General features: G+C 63.0%; 3 protein-coding genes across 3 annotated transcripts; 1 reads left to right on the top strand and 2 right to left on the bottom strand.

The window, feature by feature from the left end:
* Positions 1 to 2,403: 2,403 nt before the first annotated feature.
* On the bottom strand, positions 2,404 to 4,290 carry LOC130595333 (sulfotransferase 2B1-like). The gene is made up of 6 exons (XM_057401952.1): positions 4,078 to 4,290; positions 3,320 to 3,537; positions 3,049 to 3,175; positions 2,881 to 2,975; positions 2,626 to 2,806; positions 2,404 to 2,536 (listed from the first exon to the last, which is right to left on the bottom strand). The coding sequence occupies exons 1-6, from the start codon at positions 4,214 to 4,216 to the stop codon at positions 2,421 to 2,423; spliced, it is 876 nt and encodes a 291-aa protein (XP_057257935.1). The 5' UTR covers positions 4,217 to 4,290; the 3' UTR covers positions 2,404 to 2,420.
* A 1,102-nt stretch (positions 4,291 to 5,392) lies between these two features.
* DPEP1 (dipeptidase 1) lies at positions 5,393 to 8,581 on the top strand. The gene is made up of 10 exons (XM_057401951.1): positions 5,393 to 5,571; positions 6,312 to 6,444; positions 6,553 to 6,685; positions 6,760 to 6,910; positions 7,027 to 7,096; positions 7,253 to 7,429; positions 7,508 to 7,592; positions 7,668 to 7,743; positions 7,893 to 8,028; positions 8,268 to 8,581. Exons 1-10 carry the CDS (start codon positions 5,447 to 5,449, stop codon positions 8,436 to 8,438), a joined length of 1,257 nt encoding a protein of 418 aa, XP_057257934.1. The 5' UTR covers positions 5,393 to 5,446; the 3' UTR covers positions 8,439 to 8,581.
* A 2,503-nt stretch (positions 8,582 to 11,084) lies between these two features.
* CHMP1A (charged multivesicular body protein 1A) lies at positions 11,085 to 15,525 on the bottom strand. The gene is made up of 7 exons (XM_057401979.1): positions 15,504 to 15,525; positions 15,111 to 15,130; positions 14,614 to 14,691; positions 14,148 to 14,294; positions 13,510 to 13,638; positions 12,200 to 12,387; positions 11,085 to 11,455 (listed from the first exon to the last, which is right to left on the bottom strand). The coding sequence occupies exons 1-7, from the start codon at positions 15,508 to 15,510 to the stop codon at positions 11,434 to 11,436; spliced, it is 591 nt and encodes a 196-aa protein (XP_057257962.1). The 5' UTR covers positions 15,511 to 15,525; the 3' UTR covers positions 11,085 to 11,433.
* Positions 15,526 to 15,604: the final 79 nt, after the last annotated feature.

The raw sequence follows: 15,604 nt of genomic DNA, 5'->3' as shown, positions 1-15,604 counted from the left end.
CGCCTTTGAGCAGCCGCTGCTTTCAAGTTGTGTGGAGCCACCGTCCATCCCGCTGTGCCGCGGCCCCGAAATCCAGGCCACGGCAGCGGAGGCAGCGCTGGCGCTTTGCTCCTGCCCCTGCCCAGCACATTGCCTCTGCCGAGAGCCGCGTGCCGCGTGCCGTGTGATGCGCACCCCGTGCCACGTGCTGTGTGCCACACGCCATGTGCCACATGCCAGGGGCTATGTGCCCATGCGCTGTGCTGTGTGCCATGGCCCATGCCACATGTTATGTCATGTGCTGCGTGCTCCCTGTCGTACATGCATGCCTTGTGCTCTGTGCCATGTGCTATGTACTCTGCCATGTGCTGCCTACCATTGTCACGCGCCACATGCCGTGTGCTGCATGCTGCATGCCGTGTGCCAGTGTGCCGTACCACGACCTGTGTGCTGTGAGCCACATGCCATGTGCTGTGTGCCGTGTGCCACGTACCTCGAGCCTTGTGCCGCCTGCTGTGCACTTCAAGCTATGTGCTCCATGCTGCACCATGTGCCACGTGCCCTGTGCTGCATGTCATGTGCTACATGCTCTATGTGCTGCATACCGCATGCCACAAGCCACACACCGTGTGCTGCATGCTGCATGCCATGCACTGCGCTGCATGCCCTGTGCCAGCGTGGTGTACCGTGTGCTGTGCGCCATGTGTCATGCTCCATGTGCCACATGCCCTCTTCCATGTGCCATGTACCGCATGCCATGTGTCACCTGCTGCATGATTCATCGTACGTGCTCCATGTTACACTATGTGCCACCCCACGTACCGTGTGCCCTGTGCCGTGTGTCATGTGCTGCGTTGCATGTGCTGCATGCCGTGTGCCACACTGTGCCACGTGCAGCGCACCAAGCGCTGTGCCCCGTCCGCTGCACCAAAAGCCGGGTGCGTTCACTGTGTGCCATTCACCTCCTGGCACGTGTTGTGTGCGCCGTGCCGCGTGCCGTGTGCCCTTCACCCCGTGCCACGCGCTGCGTGTCGCTGTCCCGGTGCCAGCAGATGCTCCTGGGCAGGTGACATCGTCTGGGGTGGGGTGTGACCCATGGCCACCACAGCAACTGAAACTGGGGCCTGGGGCAGTGGCCACCCAAGAGCCACACGAGTGTCACTGAGCTGGGCTCGGGCCGGGGATGCTGCTGTCACTGGGGATGCTGCTGCCACCAGAGGTACCAGCCTGCCCCCATCCAGGCAGCCACTCACCCATCCACCCGCGCAGCCACGCTGACCCACCATGCCGGCCACTGGCTCCCCGGCGCAGAGCACGCTGCCCGCACCTCCCCGTCCACCCGTGTATTTATAGATCCTGATTCATCTCCTATAAAGCAGGATAATACACGTCGCCATAGAAACCCAGCGCCTGATGAGCTGCGCTGCCTGCGGCTCAGTGTGGGCAGGGGGATGACCTGGTACCTCAATCCATGGGTGCCCCACCGGTGGGTGCAGGAGGACCCCATGGGGATGGGGGTGCTCAATGTTGCCGCAGCTGCACCCGCCAGCGTGGGGAGCAGTGGCCAGGTTAGCAGGGAAGATGGTGCCACCAGGCTGCAGTGACAGAGCCCCACTGAGGGTCTCATTGCCTGCACGCAACCCGGTGCAGCCCTGTTGGGGGGTCTGCTCATGCTGGGGCCAAGCCCTCAGCCCCCCTCCCTGACACAGTGCCACATGGACCCAGTGGATGATGGTCAATTAAGCCAGGGGTTAATTATTGACAGTGCCAGCGCTTCCCAAGTGCCTTGATAACGGCAGCTCCTTGGAGCACGGCAGGACATGGGCTGGGGGTGCTCAGGGTGCTGGGGTGGTGTGGTCACAATCTCTGGGTGCAAACACACCAGGAGGGAGAGGAGGGCCCAAAGGCAGGGCGCACCAGGGCAGGGATGGGGGGCAGAGGGTGCACCCTGGCAGCCCTGGGTGCTGCTGAAGCAGCCAGCCCCGTGCCATGGGCTCCACCAGCGCTATAGATCCATGCTGTGCTGCCCCCGCACTGCCCACCCTGCCACTGCCCCCTGCACCGAGCAGATCCCTCGGGATGGGTCCCCCACCCTGGTGGCGCCGGTGGCTCCTGCCCCTCGCCACTGCCCGCCCCACACCCCGGGAACGCCGGGCTGGGAACAGCAATAAATATTTATTTCCATGGGGTGGAAGCAGGTCATAGTCATCCCCAGCCCCATCGCCCCCCAGGGCAGGAGCCCAGGGGGTAGCCAGCAGTGCCCCCATCCCCAGGGAGGTGCCATGCAGACAGCCCCCCTCAACACCAGACCCCCAGCTCCAGTCCCTGGGGTGGTGCATGGGGCTTGGGGTGGTCCCCACGCAGGCTGCATCCCCTTCAGCAGGGCTCAGGGAGCCAGTCTCATTGTGCAGTGCCCCCCCCCCCCAGCTCCCCAAAGCCCATCAGGCCATGGGCCAGTGCACGGGCAGCTCCAGGTCACCCATCTCCTCCTGGTAGAGGCGGTTGAAGAGCGCGTTTTGCCACGGGGAGAAGTGGTCCCGCCAGTCCCCCACAACGCCTGTGGGATGGAGGGGATGTGGTGACAGGGATGCTGCAGCCAGGATCAGCCGTGTCCCCACCATGCCCCCTGCACCCCGTCCCCCTCACCTTTCCTCATGAAGCATCCCTGGCTGTGGTCCATGATCTCGATGGGGATGAGGGAGTAGTTGGCCATGGCGTTGTCACGCATGGTGGCGAAGCTGCAGTGCTGCTCCAGGGCTGCCAGTGTCTCCGGTTCCAGTGGGCAGCCCAGGAAGGCGCTGAGCCGCTGTGCGGTGCCACGCAGGTCCTGCAGCGAGGGGGACAGTCAGACCATGGCAGCCATGGGGACAGGGATGGGGACAGGGACGAGCCGGGGCTCACCTGGTGCAGCTCCTCGTAGGTGACGTAGAAGATGTCCAGGAGCTGCCGCTGACCCAGCCAGCCCTTGACGTGGTCGAACCAGGAGCCGTAGTGCACTGGGGGAGGCGGGAGGTGATGGGGAGCCCTCGTGGCTGAGCCCCAGCACCCCAGGGGCTCCCCAGCCCTTACCTGTGCCCTCGAGGAACTGCGTGAGGAAGCTGTCGAAGGATCCAGGATCAGGCAGGAACTTGGCCAGGCGATGGAAGTGGTAGAAGGAGACAACGACGTCCTTGGGGTTCCTGGCCACGTAGATCACCTACGGGGACACACACACACACGGTGTCAGCCCCATGGTGGGGGGATTCCACTCAGGCAACCCCTGGCAATCACCCAGCTGTGGGAAGCCCCATGGGCACGGCATGCCCCGGTGGGGACTCCACAGCCCGTCGCAGCCCCTCACCTTGGCCTTGCTCTGCTGCAGGGCAGGGGCCAGGATGCGGGCGGGCAGATGGGTGGTGATGAGCCGGCAGGCGGCCGTGTCCTGCACGTCCTGCAGGGCCTCCCTGAAGTAGACCTGCTCCAGCCACGGCGCCCGCTCCCAGTTGGGGATGGTCTTGGCGGGGAGGACGTCCCCGTGGCTGAACAGCAGCGTCAGGATCTCCTGCATCCAGGTGGTGCCTGCAGACACGGGAGTCAGAGCCCTGTGAGGGGCACCGTGCGGCACAGCGCAGTGTGGCACAGCGCAGCGTGGCACAGCATCGTATGGCACAGCCTGGCGTGGCACAGGGCCCAGCTCAGTGGCTCAGCACAGCGTGGCACAGGGAAGTTCTCTATGGGACCCTCTGCCAACCAAGCAGTGGGGACGGGACGGGGCTGAGGCAGGGCAGGGAGTGGCTGCCTCCCCCCGCAGAGCAGTGTTTTGGGGTAACGGAGCTCATGGCTGGGGCCGGGGGTCCCTGCGCTGTGCCCAGAGGCACCAGGGAGCCGCAGGGTCCTGCCTGGCCAGGGGCTGGCCCCGGGCCCGGCCCCTTCCCCTCCCCACAAGCGACTCCCGGTGCTGCGGGGAGCCGAGGCTGTGCAGCAGAGCCTGCCCCTGGTCCCCAGCGCAGCCTGGGGGTCCCAGCCCTGCCCCACTGCCCCGCACACCCAGCAGGGTCCCCTCCCTGTGCCCCGTCGCTACTGGCCCCCTCCGAGCCCCCCCACCCCTCCGAGCCTCACCTGATTTGGGGTAGGTGGCGATGACCACGTCGGTGGGGCGGAATGGGAAGGTGACGGCGAAGCTGAGAGACTCCTGCGTGTGGAGGTGCCCCGGCAGGGAGATGCCGGAGAAGGTCTCGGTCACATCCATGCGCTCCATGTCCCGGCTGCTGCCAGGTTCGCGGCAGGAACCAGCCTTAAATAGTTGCAAAAGAGGAAGCTGTCCCGGCGGGCGGGAGGCGCATTCCTGCCGGGGGGCCGCGGATCCGGCCACGTTGGGGCCATCGCCGGGAGAGCGCTGCCGGCCGGGTGGCCCCGGCACCGGTTTACCCCCGGGATGGGATGGGGTCCCGCATGGGCAGACCCAGCACTGCAGGCAGAAGGGCCGGGGGGACCGGGTACCGCACTCACCTGGAGGTGGGAAGAGTGACGGGAGCCTCCCTGGTCAGAGCATCCCACGGTGCCAGCCCCACACTGTGCCCCACGCATTGAGCTCCCTGTGGCTGGCACTGTGCTGGAGGAAGGGATTCCCATCCCAGCACACTGTGGGACAAGGAGCGGGGCTGTTTCCATGTGGCTCCACGCCATTCCCAGCAGCTCCGCAGTGCCTCTTGCCACACATGACACAGCAGCATCAGTGTCCCCACAATGGAGCCCCCACCGTGGGCGCTGTGCTGTGGGTCCCAGGGATGCCTCCGTATTCTCCCCACGATGCTGCAGCAGGCCCACGGGGCGGGGGGAGCCTGGCGCACATCCGGCACCATTGGCACCCCCAGGGCAGGGCCGTGCTGCTGCTCCCCAGCCCCTCCATGGCGGGGAGGTCTCAGCACATTGCCACGGGGTGCACCAGACACTTGGCCGCTCCCCGGCACCACGTCGGGGGGTGGCTCTGGGGTGGCCGGAGCCCATCCCAGCCTCGCCGCCAGCACGCAAGCGGAAAACATATTTCATAGCCCTAACAAGCAGCATCCGCACGAGCGTCCCGGGGACAGGGTGAGTGGGGGACAGGGGTGCTGGGGCTTGCCCCTCAGTAGTCGGGGTGCTGGTGATGCCTGCACTCGGCTGGGATGCTGCCGGGTACCAGCACTGGGCTGGGGGTGCCAGCACTGGGGAGGCCGAGGCGGGGATGAGAGCGGCACTTCCCCAGCAAGAAGAATCCGGGCTGCATTAGAGGGGTCGGGAGCATTCCCAGAGCTATGCGAGAGGCCCTGCCACCCAGGAGGGCTGCGGCAGCCACCGCCACAGCTCCCCGGTGCCCGCTGGCAGGGCTGGGAGCAGCGTATGGCTGCGGCTCCTGGTTACTCATTGACGGCGGGAGGGGACGGCCGGTGCATGCAGCAGCGGTGGCAGGTCACCACGGCTCGTCCCCAGCTGCACCGAGCAGGCGAGGATGCCGGGCAGGAGCACGGTGGGGCTGGTGCTGGTGCTGGCACTGCCCCTGATCCTGCCCATCGCCGGGCAGCAGCACCGGGAGGAGGCCGAGCGCATCATGACGACCACGCCGGTCATCGACGGGTGAGCAAAGGTTGCCCGGCCCCGCGGTGTGTCTGCCCCATGAGAAAACCCCAGCCGGAAAACCCACCGGGGATGGCCCTGGGGGGATCCCCGTGCCGGGCACCCCGGGCCCGTGATGCTGAGGGGATCCCCAGGAGGTGCAGCCCAGCAGGACCAGGCAGAGAGTCGGGAAGCCAGGGGCTGTCCCAGGGGAGTCCCTGCTCAGATCCCACGGGGTTGTGTCCTCGGGGATGTCGCTGGTGTCTTGCCAGGACCATCACAGGCTCCCATCCTCCGTAGGGTTCCCCCGCGGCACCAGCCCCGGGTATAGGGTGCAGGAGAGGAGGAGCCAGAGGATGTGGGGACAGTGAGGGCAGAAGTGGGAGGCTGCGTCCCCAGCACTTCCCCAGAGACACTGCTGGGAGCGGGACACCGCGCGGCGGTGACGTCCTGTGGTGGTGACATTCCCACGGTGGTGACAGTGATTTCCTGCCGGCAGGATCCCGGCTGGCTCTCCGGGCACGAGTGGGGTTGGAGGGATGCGTGAAGGGTCCCTGGCCTCCCTCTGGCTCCCTGCTGGCCAAAGGGGGGGACACCTGGCTCTGGTTTTGGTAGGGGGCACAGATGGGTGGGGAGGTCAATGATGGAGGGATGGATGGAATGGTGGTATGAAGGAATGACGGAATGGTGAATAAGGAACGGATGGATGCATGGATGGACAGGCAGCCAGACAGCCCCTCACTCCTCTGCCCCCTTCCCAGGCACAACGATCTGCCCTGGCAGCTCCTCAAGAGGTTCAACAACCAGCTTGGGCTGCCAGAGGCCAACCTGCGGCTGCTGAACGGCACCCACACCAACATCCCCAAGCTGCGCAGAGGGCACGTCGGGGGGCAGGTGGGATGGCGAGGGGACCGGGGACACCGGGGTGGGACTGGGGACACCATGGGGTGGCAGGGTCCTGAGTCTGGGGTCCTGGTGCTCACCGCGTGCCGTTGGGGGCAGTTCTGGTCTGCGTACGTGCCCTGTGACACGCAGAACAAGGACGCGGTGAAGCGCACGCTGGAGCAGATCGACGTGGTGCACCGCATGTGCGAGCGCTACCCCGACACCTTCGCCTGTGTCACCGACAGCGACGGTGAGCGGGCACAGGGCTGGAATGGGGGTACCCCGAGGGACCCCAGGCTGATGTCTCCCCCCTCCATCCCGCAGGCATCCGCCAGGCCTTCCAGAGCAACAGGGTGGCCAGCCTCATCGGGGTGGAGGGCGGCCACTCCATCGACAGCAGCCTGGGCGTCCTGCGCACCTTCTACCGCCTCGGTGTCCGCTACATGACCCTCACCCACAGCTGCAACACCCCCTGGTAGCAGCCCCAGGGAGGCAGGGATTGGGGGGACAGAGCCAATGCGGGGGTACAGCGTGTGGCCGAGCAGGGGCACGTGCCCCGGGGTCTGCCCTGATGCTGTCCCCGCTCCGCAGGGCTGATAACTGGCTGGTGGACACTGGGGATGATCCAGCCCTGCACCACGGCCTGTCGTCCTTCGGGAAGGTGAGCGGAGACAGCATCGGCAGCGGTACCTGTGAGCAGCGGCACGGTGCCACGGCAGTGGTACCCACCAGCCCGCTGCTGCAGCATTAAGCCAAGCAGCAGTGCCCTGGGTGCACAGTGACCCTCACGCATCCCTCACCCGCCCCATCCCCGCAGACGGTGCTGGAGGAGATGAACCGCCTGGGCATGATCGTGGACCTGGCCCACGTCTCAGTGGAGACGATGAAGGTTGTGCTGAACCTCTCCAAAGCCCCCGTCATCTTCAGCCACTCATCCGCGTACAGCCTTTGCCAGCACCGCCGCAACGTGCCCGACGAGGTGCTGAGGATGGTGGTGAGCGCTGGGGCACGGCCATGGGCAGGGACGGGGACAGCATGGGGGAAGCCAGGCTCAGGGCCACCTCTCCCCCAGGCCTCCACAGGCAGCCTGGTGATGGTCAACTTCTACAGCGCGTACGTGACATGCGCGGACACGGCCACGCTGGGAGATGTGGCAGGTGAGGAGGGTGCCCTGGTTGGGGGTGTCCGTGTCCCCCGTCTCCCTGCTCACCCTGTCCCCTCGGCACCCGCAGACCACATGGACCACGTGAAGAAGGTGGCCGGTGCCCAGTCCGTCGGCTTCGGTGGTGACTACGATGGGGTCTCGGGGTAAGGCGGGTGATGGATGCAGGACGGGCTGTGCCAGTGGGACGGGGCAGCGCATCCCCAGCGCGGGGACGTGGCAAGGGGGGGGTCTCCCCGTGCCCTGCTTTGGGGTGCGGGAGGCGGCTGCCCCGGCACAGCTGCGGGTGGCGCAGGCTCCCCACCGGCTTGGAGGACGTGTCCACGTACCCTGCACTGGTGGCCGAGCTGCTGGCGAGGAACTGGACGGAGGAGGAGCTGAAGGCGGCCCTGGCCGAGAACCTGCTCCGTGTATTCAAGAAGGTGGAGGAGGTGAGCAGGGCGCGGGGATGTACAGGACATGGGGGCACATGGGGCAGCAGAGACAAGTAGGACACGAGGATGTACAGCACCGTGGGCTGTATGGTGACACAGGGTGGCACGGGGACACAGGGCAGTGGATGAATAGGAGCACGGGGACACTCATGGCTTAGGATGTGCAAGGTGACAGGGACTGTGTGGGGCACAGGGACTGCCCCTCGCTGCGGGAGCCCACCCTGTCCCCATTGCAGGTGAAGACAAACCTGCAGAGCATGGCTGCCCACGAGACACCCATCGCCTTCGAGGAGCTGGAGGGGACGTGCAGGACCCGCTATGGCTACGCCAACAGCGGAGGCACAGCCCTGCTCCCGCTGGCAGCCCTGGTGCTGGCGCTGGCACTGCTGCACTCCATGCTCTCCTAGCGCTGGCTCCCACCGCAGCTCCAGCACCCTGCCCAGCAGGATGCCGGTACCTGCCCAGTGGCTGCTGGCCTGGGTACATTCCTGTGCCCCTTCCCTCCTGTGCCAGCACCACAAGTGAAATAAAGACATGTTTCAAGCACCGCTGGCAGCGTGTGCCTGTGCCAGGAGCCACCAGCCCCATAGCCCTGCAGTGCTGGCTCCAGGCTGGAGGTGATGAGCCAGCCAGCACATCGCTGACCACCCTAGGATGTCACCAGCCACCCTGGCTGCATGGCCCGGCCCCATGGGCACACGCCGAGAAGCTGTAACCACACCGGGAGTGACACATCGCTGCAACACACGGTCAGAGTGGCTGTAGGGCTGCCTCCGCAGGACGCTTACATTCATCATTAGCTAATTAATTGGCTACTCAATTATCTTCTTAGCAATTTCCTGTCACATTTGGGAACAGCCTGTCTGTGGTGCGGAGGCGGCTTTGGGCACCGGGAAAACAGGCAGGGGAAGGAGAGCCATCTTCCTGTGCCATTCGCAGATTGGCTGCGGCACAGAGCCCCGTCTGCCAGCCCGGCACCGGGATGGGATGTGCCCAGGGCAGCCACGGCAGTGGGACACGGCCACCAGCACGGGGGTGAAGCTGCTGTCGGTGGGTGCCGGAGGCAGCACCAGGGTGTAAGGCACTGGGCTCCCACAGTGGGGATACGAGATGAGGATCTGCCCCTCATGGAGCTCGGCCTTCAACCAAGGACTGGGAAAGGTGAGGAGAAAGGCACAGGGCATCACAGCAGCTGATGTGATGGTGATGGTGGCAATGGGGCTGCAGTAACTCCTGCTCACCCTGATTCCCCCCCCAGTTCAGGGAACTGGTCTTGGTCAGCAGGGGACCCACGGCTCTGTGGTGACTGATGCCCTTTCCCTGGGGAAGAGGAGGCAGGAAGCTGCAAGAGCAGGACTGGATCCCTCCGTCTCACCCCAGCTCCACAGCAGCCCCTTGGCCTCTATCCCAGGCAGGGGACAGGTCACAGCCGTCACCCTGTGCCACAGAGGGGACCACGGACACACTGTTCACATCTGAACACCCAGACACAGCACGACGGATGGTCAGGGGTTGTTTATTTGAGATAGCAGAAGGGAATCAACAGGGGTTTGGAGAAGAAGGCAACAAATGAGACAAGCTTAAAAAAACAAAACCAACAAAACACGCAAAGGAAAGCACAAACAAACATCACCCTGACAGAGGGAGCTCCTCAGGGCAGTGGCTCCCTGGGCCCACGGGTGTTCCCTGTGCAGGGGGACAACTCTGCCTGCTGCCCGGCTCACTGGGAGGTGACACAAGAGCCAACACTTCACCACGCACAAGTGACTTGGGAGTCCAAAGCCACCTCCAGGGTTACCTCCCCTCGCCCCACCACAGCACGGGGTGGGGAGGAAGGCTCTGTCGGTAACCAGACCCACGCTGCTAAGGCCGTTGAATTCAGAGGAAATAAGCAAAACGGTGAGAAGTGTTTGTGTTGAAGGGCTGGGACACAGCCCCTGTCCGCAGCCAGTCCTGCACCACGCTTGCACACACAGCACAGGTGCCTGGGAACGTCAGCGGCACTGGGAGCTGCTCCCCTCACTTCCCTCACAGCACACCTTAAATTTCCCTTTGGAAATGATGCATTGGAGCCACCCCACTGCCTGCCCCACACCACACAGGACCCAGCCACTGCACAGCCTCCATTTACAGCCTGCAGCAAGTTAAAGTTCCTCCTCCCAAGAGCCAAAGGAAACTGCATTTCCTTCCCGGCATCAACCCAGCACCTCATGGTGCCTGGGAGTCGCAGAGAAGCAGCACAGAACACTTCAGTGTGGGAAGAAGGCTCTGAGGGATGAGCAGCCACGTTTGCCATGAGATGGAGGAGAGGGGCCAGGGGAGGCAGCCCCCTCTCCCCCAGCTCAGTGCTGTTCTACAGGCAGCAGCAGCAGCAGCAAGGAGGGGACAGCAGAGGAGGAATGGCAGCAGACACTCAGGGGACGAGCTGCAGCCAGCGCAGGCAGACACGCTCTGGGGATGGTTTAGCGTTTATCGTCACACCCATCTGGCTGGGGGACATGTGGGGACAGGGCTGCGGCCACCAGCACTGCGAGCATGGGGCTGGGAGCTGCTGCAATCCACTCCCAACTGCTGAGCATGGAGCAGGGATTGCTCCACATGGGAGGCAAGGGCCTGGATAACCATTTCCAGACCAGAGCGGGTGGAGATGGGGGAGCTGCGGATGCACACACACGCATACTTGTGCAGGGCAGGACAAGCATTTCAAAGGTCACTTTGTGGTAAGGAGCTGCAGGGAGGATTGGCCTGGGAGGACAAGCAGCTAGTGATTGGCAAGGTGAAGCCTGCAACACAGGGCACGCAGCTATGGCTCGGGAAGGTTACTGTAAGGGAAGAGATGCCACAGCGAAACCTCCCTTTCCCGCAAGGCACTGACCTTCCCAGAAACCCCACAGCTGGGAGAAACACCCTTCCCAAACCACTGCGGTGCAGTGGGATCCCCCTACTCCTTGTAAACAGCTCCTTGCTGCGGGCCCCAAGGAGAACAACACAAGTGTGCTGCACGCACACAGAGGCGAGTTAGGCAAGCAGCACCCCACAACACACTGTGACCCGCCTCCAGAAGGATTCTTTAGTGTTAAATCAGGAGCGTGACACTGCACCGTGAGACACTGCCAGAAACCAGCAGCAGCCCTCCAATGGAAAACACGCTGAAATCAGACCCAAGGAAGCATTCCTTCAGCCCGGAGAGGCCACCTCTGCTCAAGAACCCCTGCCAAGATCGCTGCTGGTTCTGGGAAAAGCCATCACCACCACAGCCCCAAAGCGGTGTCCAAGCGCAGGCAGGGCTGGGGATGTGCTGCTGGAGCAGGGGATGGCAGCGGCTGTGGGGAAGGAGTCCCGGGCCCATCGGCCCCACACCATCCCAGCAGGGGCAGCAGTCCAGAGGGGCGACAGGAGACCTTAATTCCGCAAGGCAGCCAACCTGGAAGGAGAGCATGAGAGGGAAGGAACGTGAGAGCAGCTGTGACTCAGGAAAACCCTCCATCCGTGACTTCAGGAGACATCTCTGCCCAGAAACCTCCTGCTCTGTGGCAGAGGTGTGAGGAATTCTGCCCTGGATCAACCTGGAGTGTTTGGATCACACAGCCACGGCTGCCTGGGGTTAACCTGGAGTGTGTCACCAGCGCAGGCAAGGCCCTGAGGAAAAGGGGCTCCTGCTTTCTGTTGAGCACCTCGCTGCTGGCCCAGTGCCTCTCCCAGAGCTGTTCTCGGCTCCCAGGGGAGCACAGCCTCTGGGCTGTCCCCAGATGGACCCAGTGGGGGCTGCGTGGGGAGAGGAAGCTCATCAGCATCTCCTGGGGCAGTTCCAGGGAGACAGCTTGTTCCTGGAGCTGTTTGAAGGTCAGAGCCAAGCGTTTCAGAGCAGCGGCAGCTGCGTGAGGGTGAGCACAGAGCAGGGGGAGACTGTTCTGCACCCCATGAGGAGGGCCTGCTGCCGAGTGCCAAAAGACACCATGTCCAGGCACACAAAGTGGCCCCACGGACCCAAATACCCACCTCGCCTCCCTGCACAGGGTATCATGGGGACTGCCCAAGCACCAGAGCAGGGGGCTCAGCGTCCCTCCAGCATGCCACAGTGGGCTACCTCATCACCTTCCCACTGCTGAGTGGTCCCTGGGAGAACTCAGACTGCCTCGAACAAGACAGAGAGCTGGGAAGCACAAACCTCCGTGACAGTTGGTCTTCCTGGGAGCGCACTGAGCTCTCCCCCACCGCAGAAGCACCCTCGGGGAGCTGGTTGAGCTGGTCCATGATCTCCAGCCCGTTCTCCTCCGCAATCTGGACAATGAGGCTGTCTACCTGCTCCTGTGGCGTGGTCAGCGTGGTGGCTGAGCTCATGGAGTCCTCCATGACCTGTGACAGACACAGCTTGTCACCCTGACTCAAAGCAAGAGCTGCCTGGCCCAACCTAGCTGCTTCTGCCAAAGATCCTGCTGCAGATCCTCTATTGCAACCAGTCCCCTCAGCCAGAACGGCCTCATGCTGACAGCATGACAGAGGGGTCCAAAGTCTGCGTGAGAGAATCAGTGTTGTTTTCGCATAAGTGGGGATGAGGCTTTGCAATATTAAGGCTTTACAATATTAGAGCTTTAAAATCAATATTAAAACTTTGCAATATTAAGACTTTTCAATACTGGGGCTAAGCTACTAAGGGAACAAAACAAAGGGTTTGAGATATCACAAGTTAAAAAGACACACTCTGTGGTTAAAGACAATATCATCTCTGGACAAAAGATACACTCTGTGGTTAAAAAGAATACTGTCTTTGTACAACCTATGAAACTAAGCTGGTGCAGGCTGGTTCTGTAGTTAAACAGTAAGCTGGCGTGCTGCATGTCTGCCAGAGAGTTACGAAATCGAACCATAAAAGGAGATAAATAAATAAGAGGAAGGGGAGTATGAAATCGAGTAAGGGGAGGTGTAACCAGAGGCAGGACATTTGGCATGTAGATTATACTTGCCAGAGAGGCTGTAAACCTTGGAGTACCCAGCCAGTGGGGAAACAAGGGAAGGAACTTGCAGACGGGATAGGAAACATAAATCATAGTTCTGATTTTGCTGTGTGTGCCTACTTGCCAGGACACCCATTTCTGCACAGACGTTAATAAATAGCTGCTTCACTGCTGTGTCTACCCTGGGCTCCAGTTTTTATCTAGAGACCATTTCTCACAGTCTGGTTCTACCACAGACCCCCTCCGAGCAATTGACTCCGGGACAGCCACATCCCTTGTCGTGCCACGTTTGCCTCTCTGCACAGCAACTCCTTCCCTGTCAAGCAGCAGAGATGGGTCTTTCCCCATGTCTCTCAGCTCAGGGGGGGTTCCCACACCAGAGGCTGGAGTCCCCAAGGGGAAACAGGGAGCTGCTGTGGAAGCCCCAGTTATAACTGGGACCTACAGTTCAGACATGAGCCCACTCTCCCAAACCCTGCAGCCCCCAGCCCTCCCAGACCCTCCAGAGGCCACCAGCACTTACTGATGTGTGAACATCCAGATTCTGAACCTGCTGCTCGAATTTATCCATCACTGCAGACACCTTCTGCAGGTCCATGGAACTCAGAGCCTTGTCCAAGGCCTTGGTCACCTGGGCCATATTTTTTGTCACCTGCAAAAGGAGATTGCTTCATGTGTGCTCCCCAAAAGCAAGGTATGCTTCTGCTGAGAGCGAAACCCACATCAGTGAAGGAGAAGACAGCACTGGGATGCTCACAGCAGCTCTGCAAGGCAGGACAGGCTTTGTGGGCTCACCAAACACACCAAGGTCCAGCCTGGCTGCGGGTTTCTCTAGCCATGCACCATCACTGAGGACCCCAGTGCTCCTGGCAGGATGAGTCCCAACCCACCACCCCTGTACGCACAATGAGGCAAGAGATCCCCAGAATGAGTCTCTCCCTCTGGTCAGCCATGGGTTAGGGATTTAATCCAAAGCAGCACTGCTGTGAGGCCACCTCAAATGGACTCTTCAGAGGCCAAACTTGACTAGTGAGGGTCTGAGCCAAGTACAAAGCCTGGTGTGGTTGGGACAGAGAGTTCTGAAGTGGTTTGAGGCAGCGAGAGGAAAAGCGACAGTACATGCTCATGTCTCAAGCCCCACGCACACCCAGAGGCTCTTACCCCCTTCATGGTCACTGCTGTCTGGACCTTGGAGGCCACCGCATCCACCCGGGAGGACATGCGGAGCCAGTTAAGCCCCTCGTTCTTCTTGCGGATGGCATTCTCCGCATAGACACGAGCACACTCCACATTCTTCTGCTGAAGGGCCTGGGAGGGCAAAAGGGCAACCACTTACACAGAGAATGCAGCACAGGTTTACAAACAAGCACACCCTGTTTGTTCCTGACAGCTTCCCAGCAGGAAGCAGCTCTACCGTGGCCTCAAACAGTGAGCACGCCCTGGAATGGGAATGAAATCCCTCTTGGTGTCACTGGGACACACAGTGTCCACCCAGCACATTTGAAAGCTGAGGGGGGGACTCGGAACACTCGGATGCCGAGATGGGACACACAGTGAGGCCTCCGGGGGACCTGCCCCTTGGTGGAATATGCCGGGAGGCCAGCACCAGCCCGCAGCTCCAACCCACCTTTTTGACTTTGGCTTGCTCGGCCTTGGAGTCCTTCTCGGCTTTTTTGGCAAGTTTCTCTAGCTGTTTCGCTGTGAACTGCGGAGAAAGCACTTCCTTAGGGCCGGGAGTCCCGCACAGAGCCGGGGCCGCGGGGTGAGGGCACGGAGCCGAGCACACCACCCCCCTCCCCGGGGACAGGAGCCGCCCAGGGCACCCGGTAAACCGGCAAAGCCGACTCCCCTCTTCCGGGAAGGCACGGCTGGTCCCAGAGGAAAAACCCGGCTAAAGGGCTCCCTCTTCCCGCGGCCGCCGGCATCGGCGGGGCGGCCCCGGCACCCCCGCGCCTCCCGAGGGCGGATCTCCGCAGCCCAGAGCCTCCCTCTGCACCGGCGCCGCAGCGGAAGCCCCGACGAGGAACGGAGCCCGGGGCCATGGCGGGGAGGCGGACGGCGACTGGGCCCTCCGGGAGCAGCGGTACGTGACGGGGGGCAAACGGAGCCCGCCGCCGGCCTCACCTTCAGCTGGAACAGCGTGTCTGCAAGGGAAAAACAGCACGGCCTCAGGCGCCGCACCGGGGCACCGCCGGTACTGGAAGCCCCCACTCCCGGTACACCCCGACCCCCGGTACACCCGCACTCCCGGTACACCCCGACCCCCGGTACACCCGCACTGCCGGTACACCCCGACCCCCGGTACACCCCGACCCCCGGTACACCCCCACTCCCGGTACACCCCGACACCCGGTACACCCCGACACCCGGTACACCCCCACTCCCGGTACACCCCGACACCCGGTACACCCCCACTCCCGGTACACCCCCACGCCCGCCCCCATCCCCACCCGTACCCCGGCACGGTCCCGGTCCCGGTCCCCCCCGGCGCGGCCCAGGCCCCCGTTCCTCCCGTACCGTCCATCCTTCCCCGCCGCCGCTTCCGGGTTCCGTGCCGCCGGTGCCGCCGCTTCCGGGGTGCGCGCGCCCGTTCTCGCGAGAGTCACGGCGAGGCGCGA

Source organism: Pezoporus wallicus, unplaced genomic scaffold (genome assembly GCF_028554395.1).
Source record: "Pezoporus wallicus isolate ANWC-B61680 ecotype Strahan unplaced genomic scaffold, APGP_CSIRO_Pwel_v1 contig_10187, whole genome shotgun sequence".
Taxonomy (NCBI): domain Eukaryota; kingdom Metazoa; phylum Chordata; class Aves; order Psittaciformes; family Psittacidae; genus Pezoporus; species Pezoporus wallicus.
This window is presented reverse-complemented; position numbering and strand designations above follow the sequence as displayed.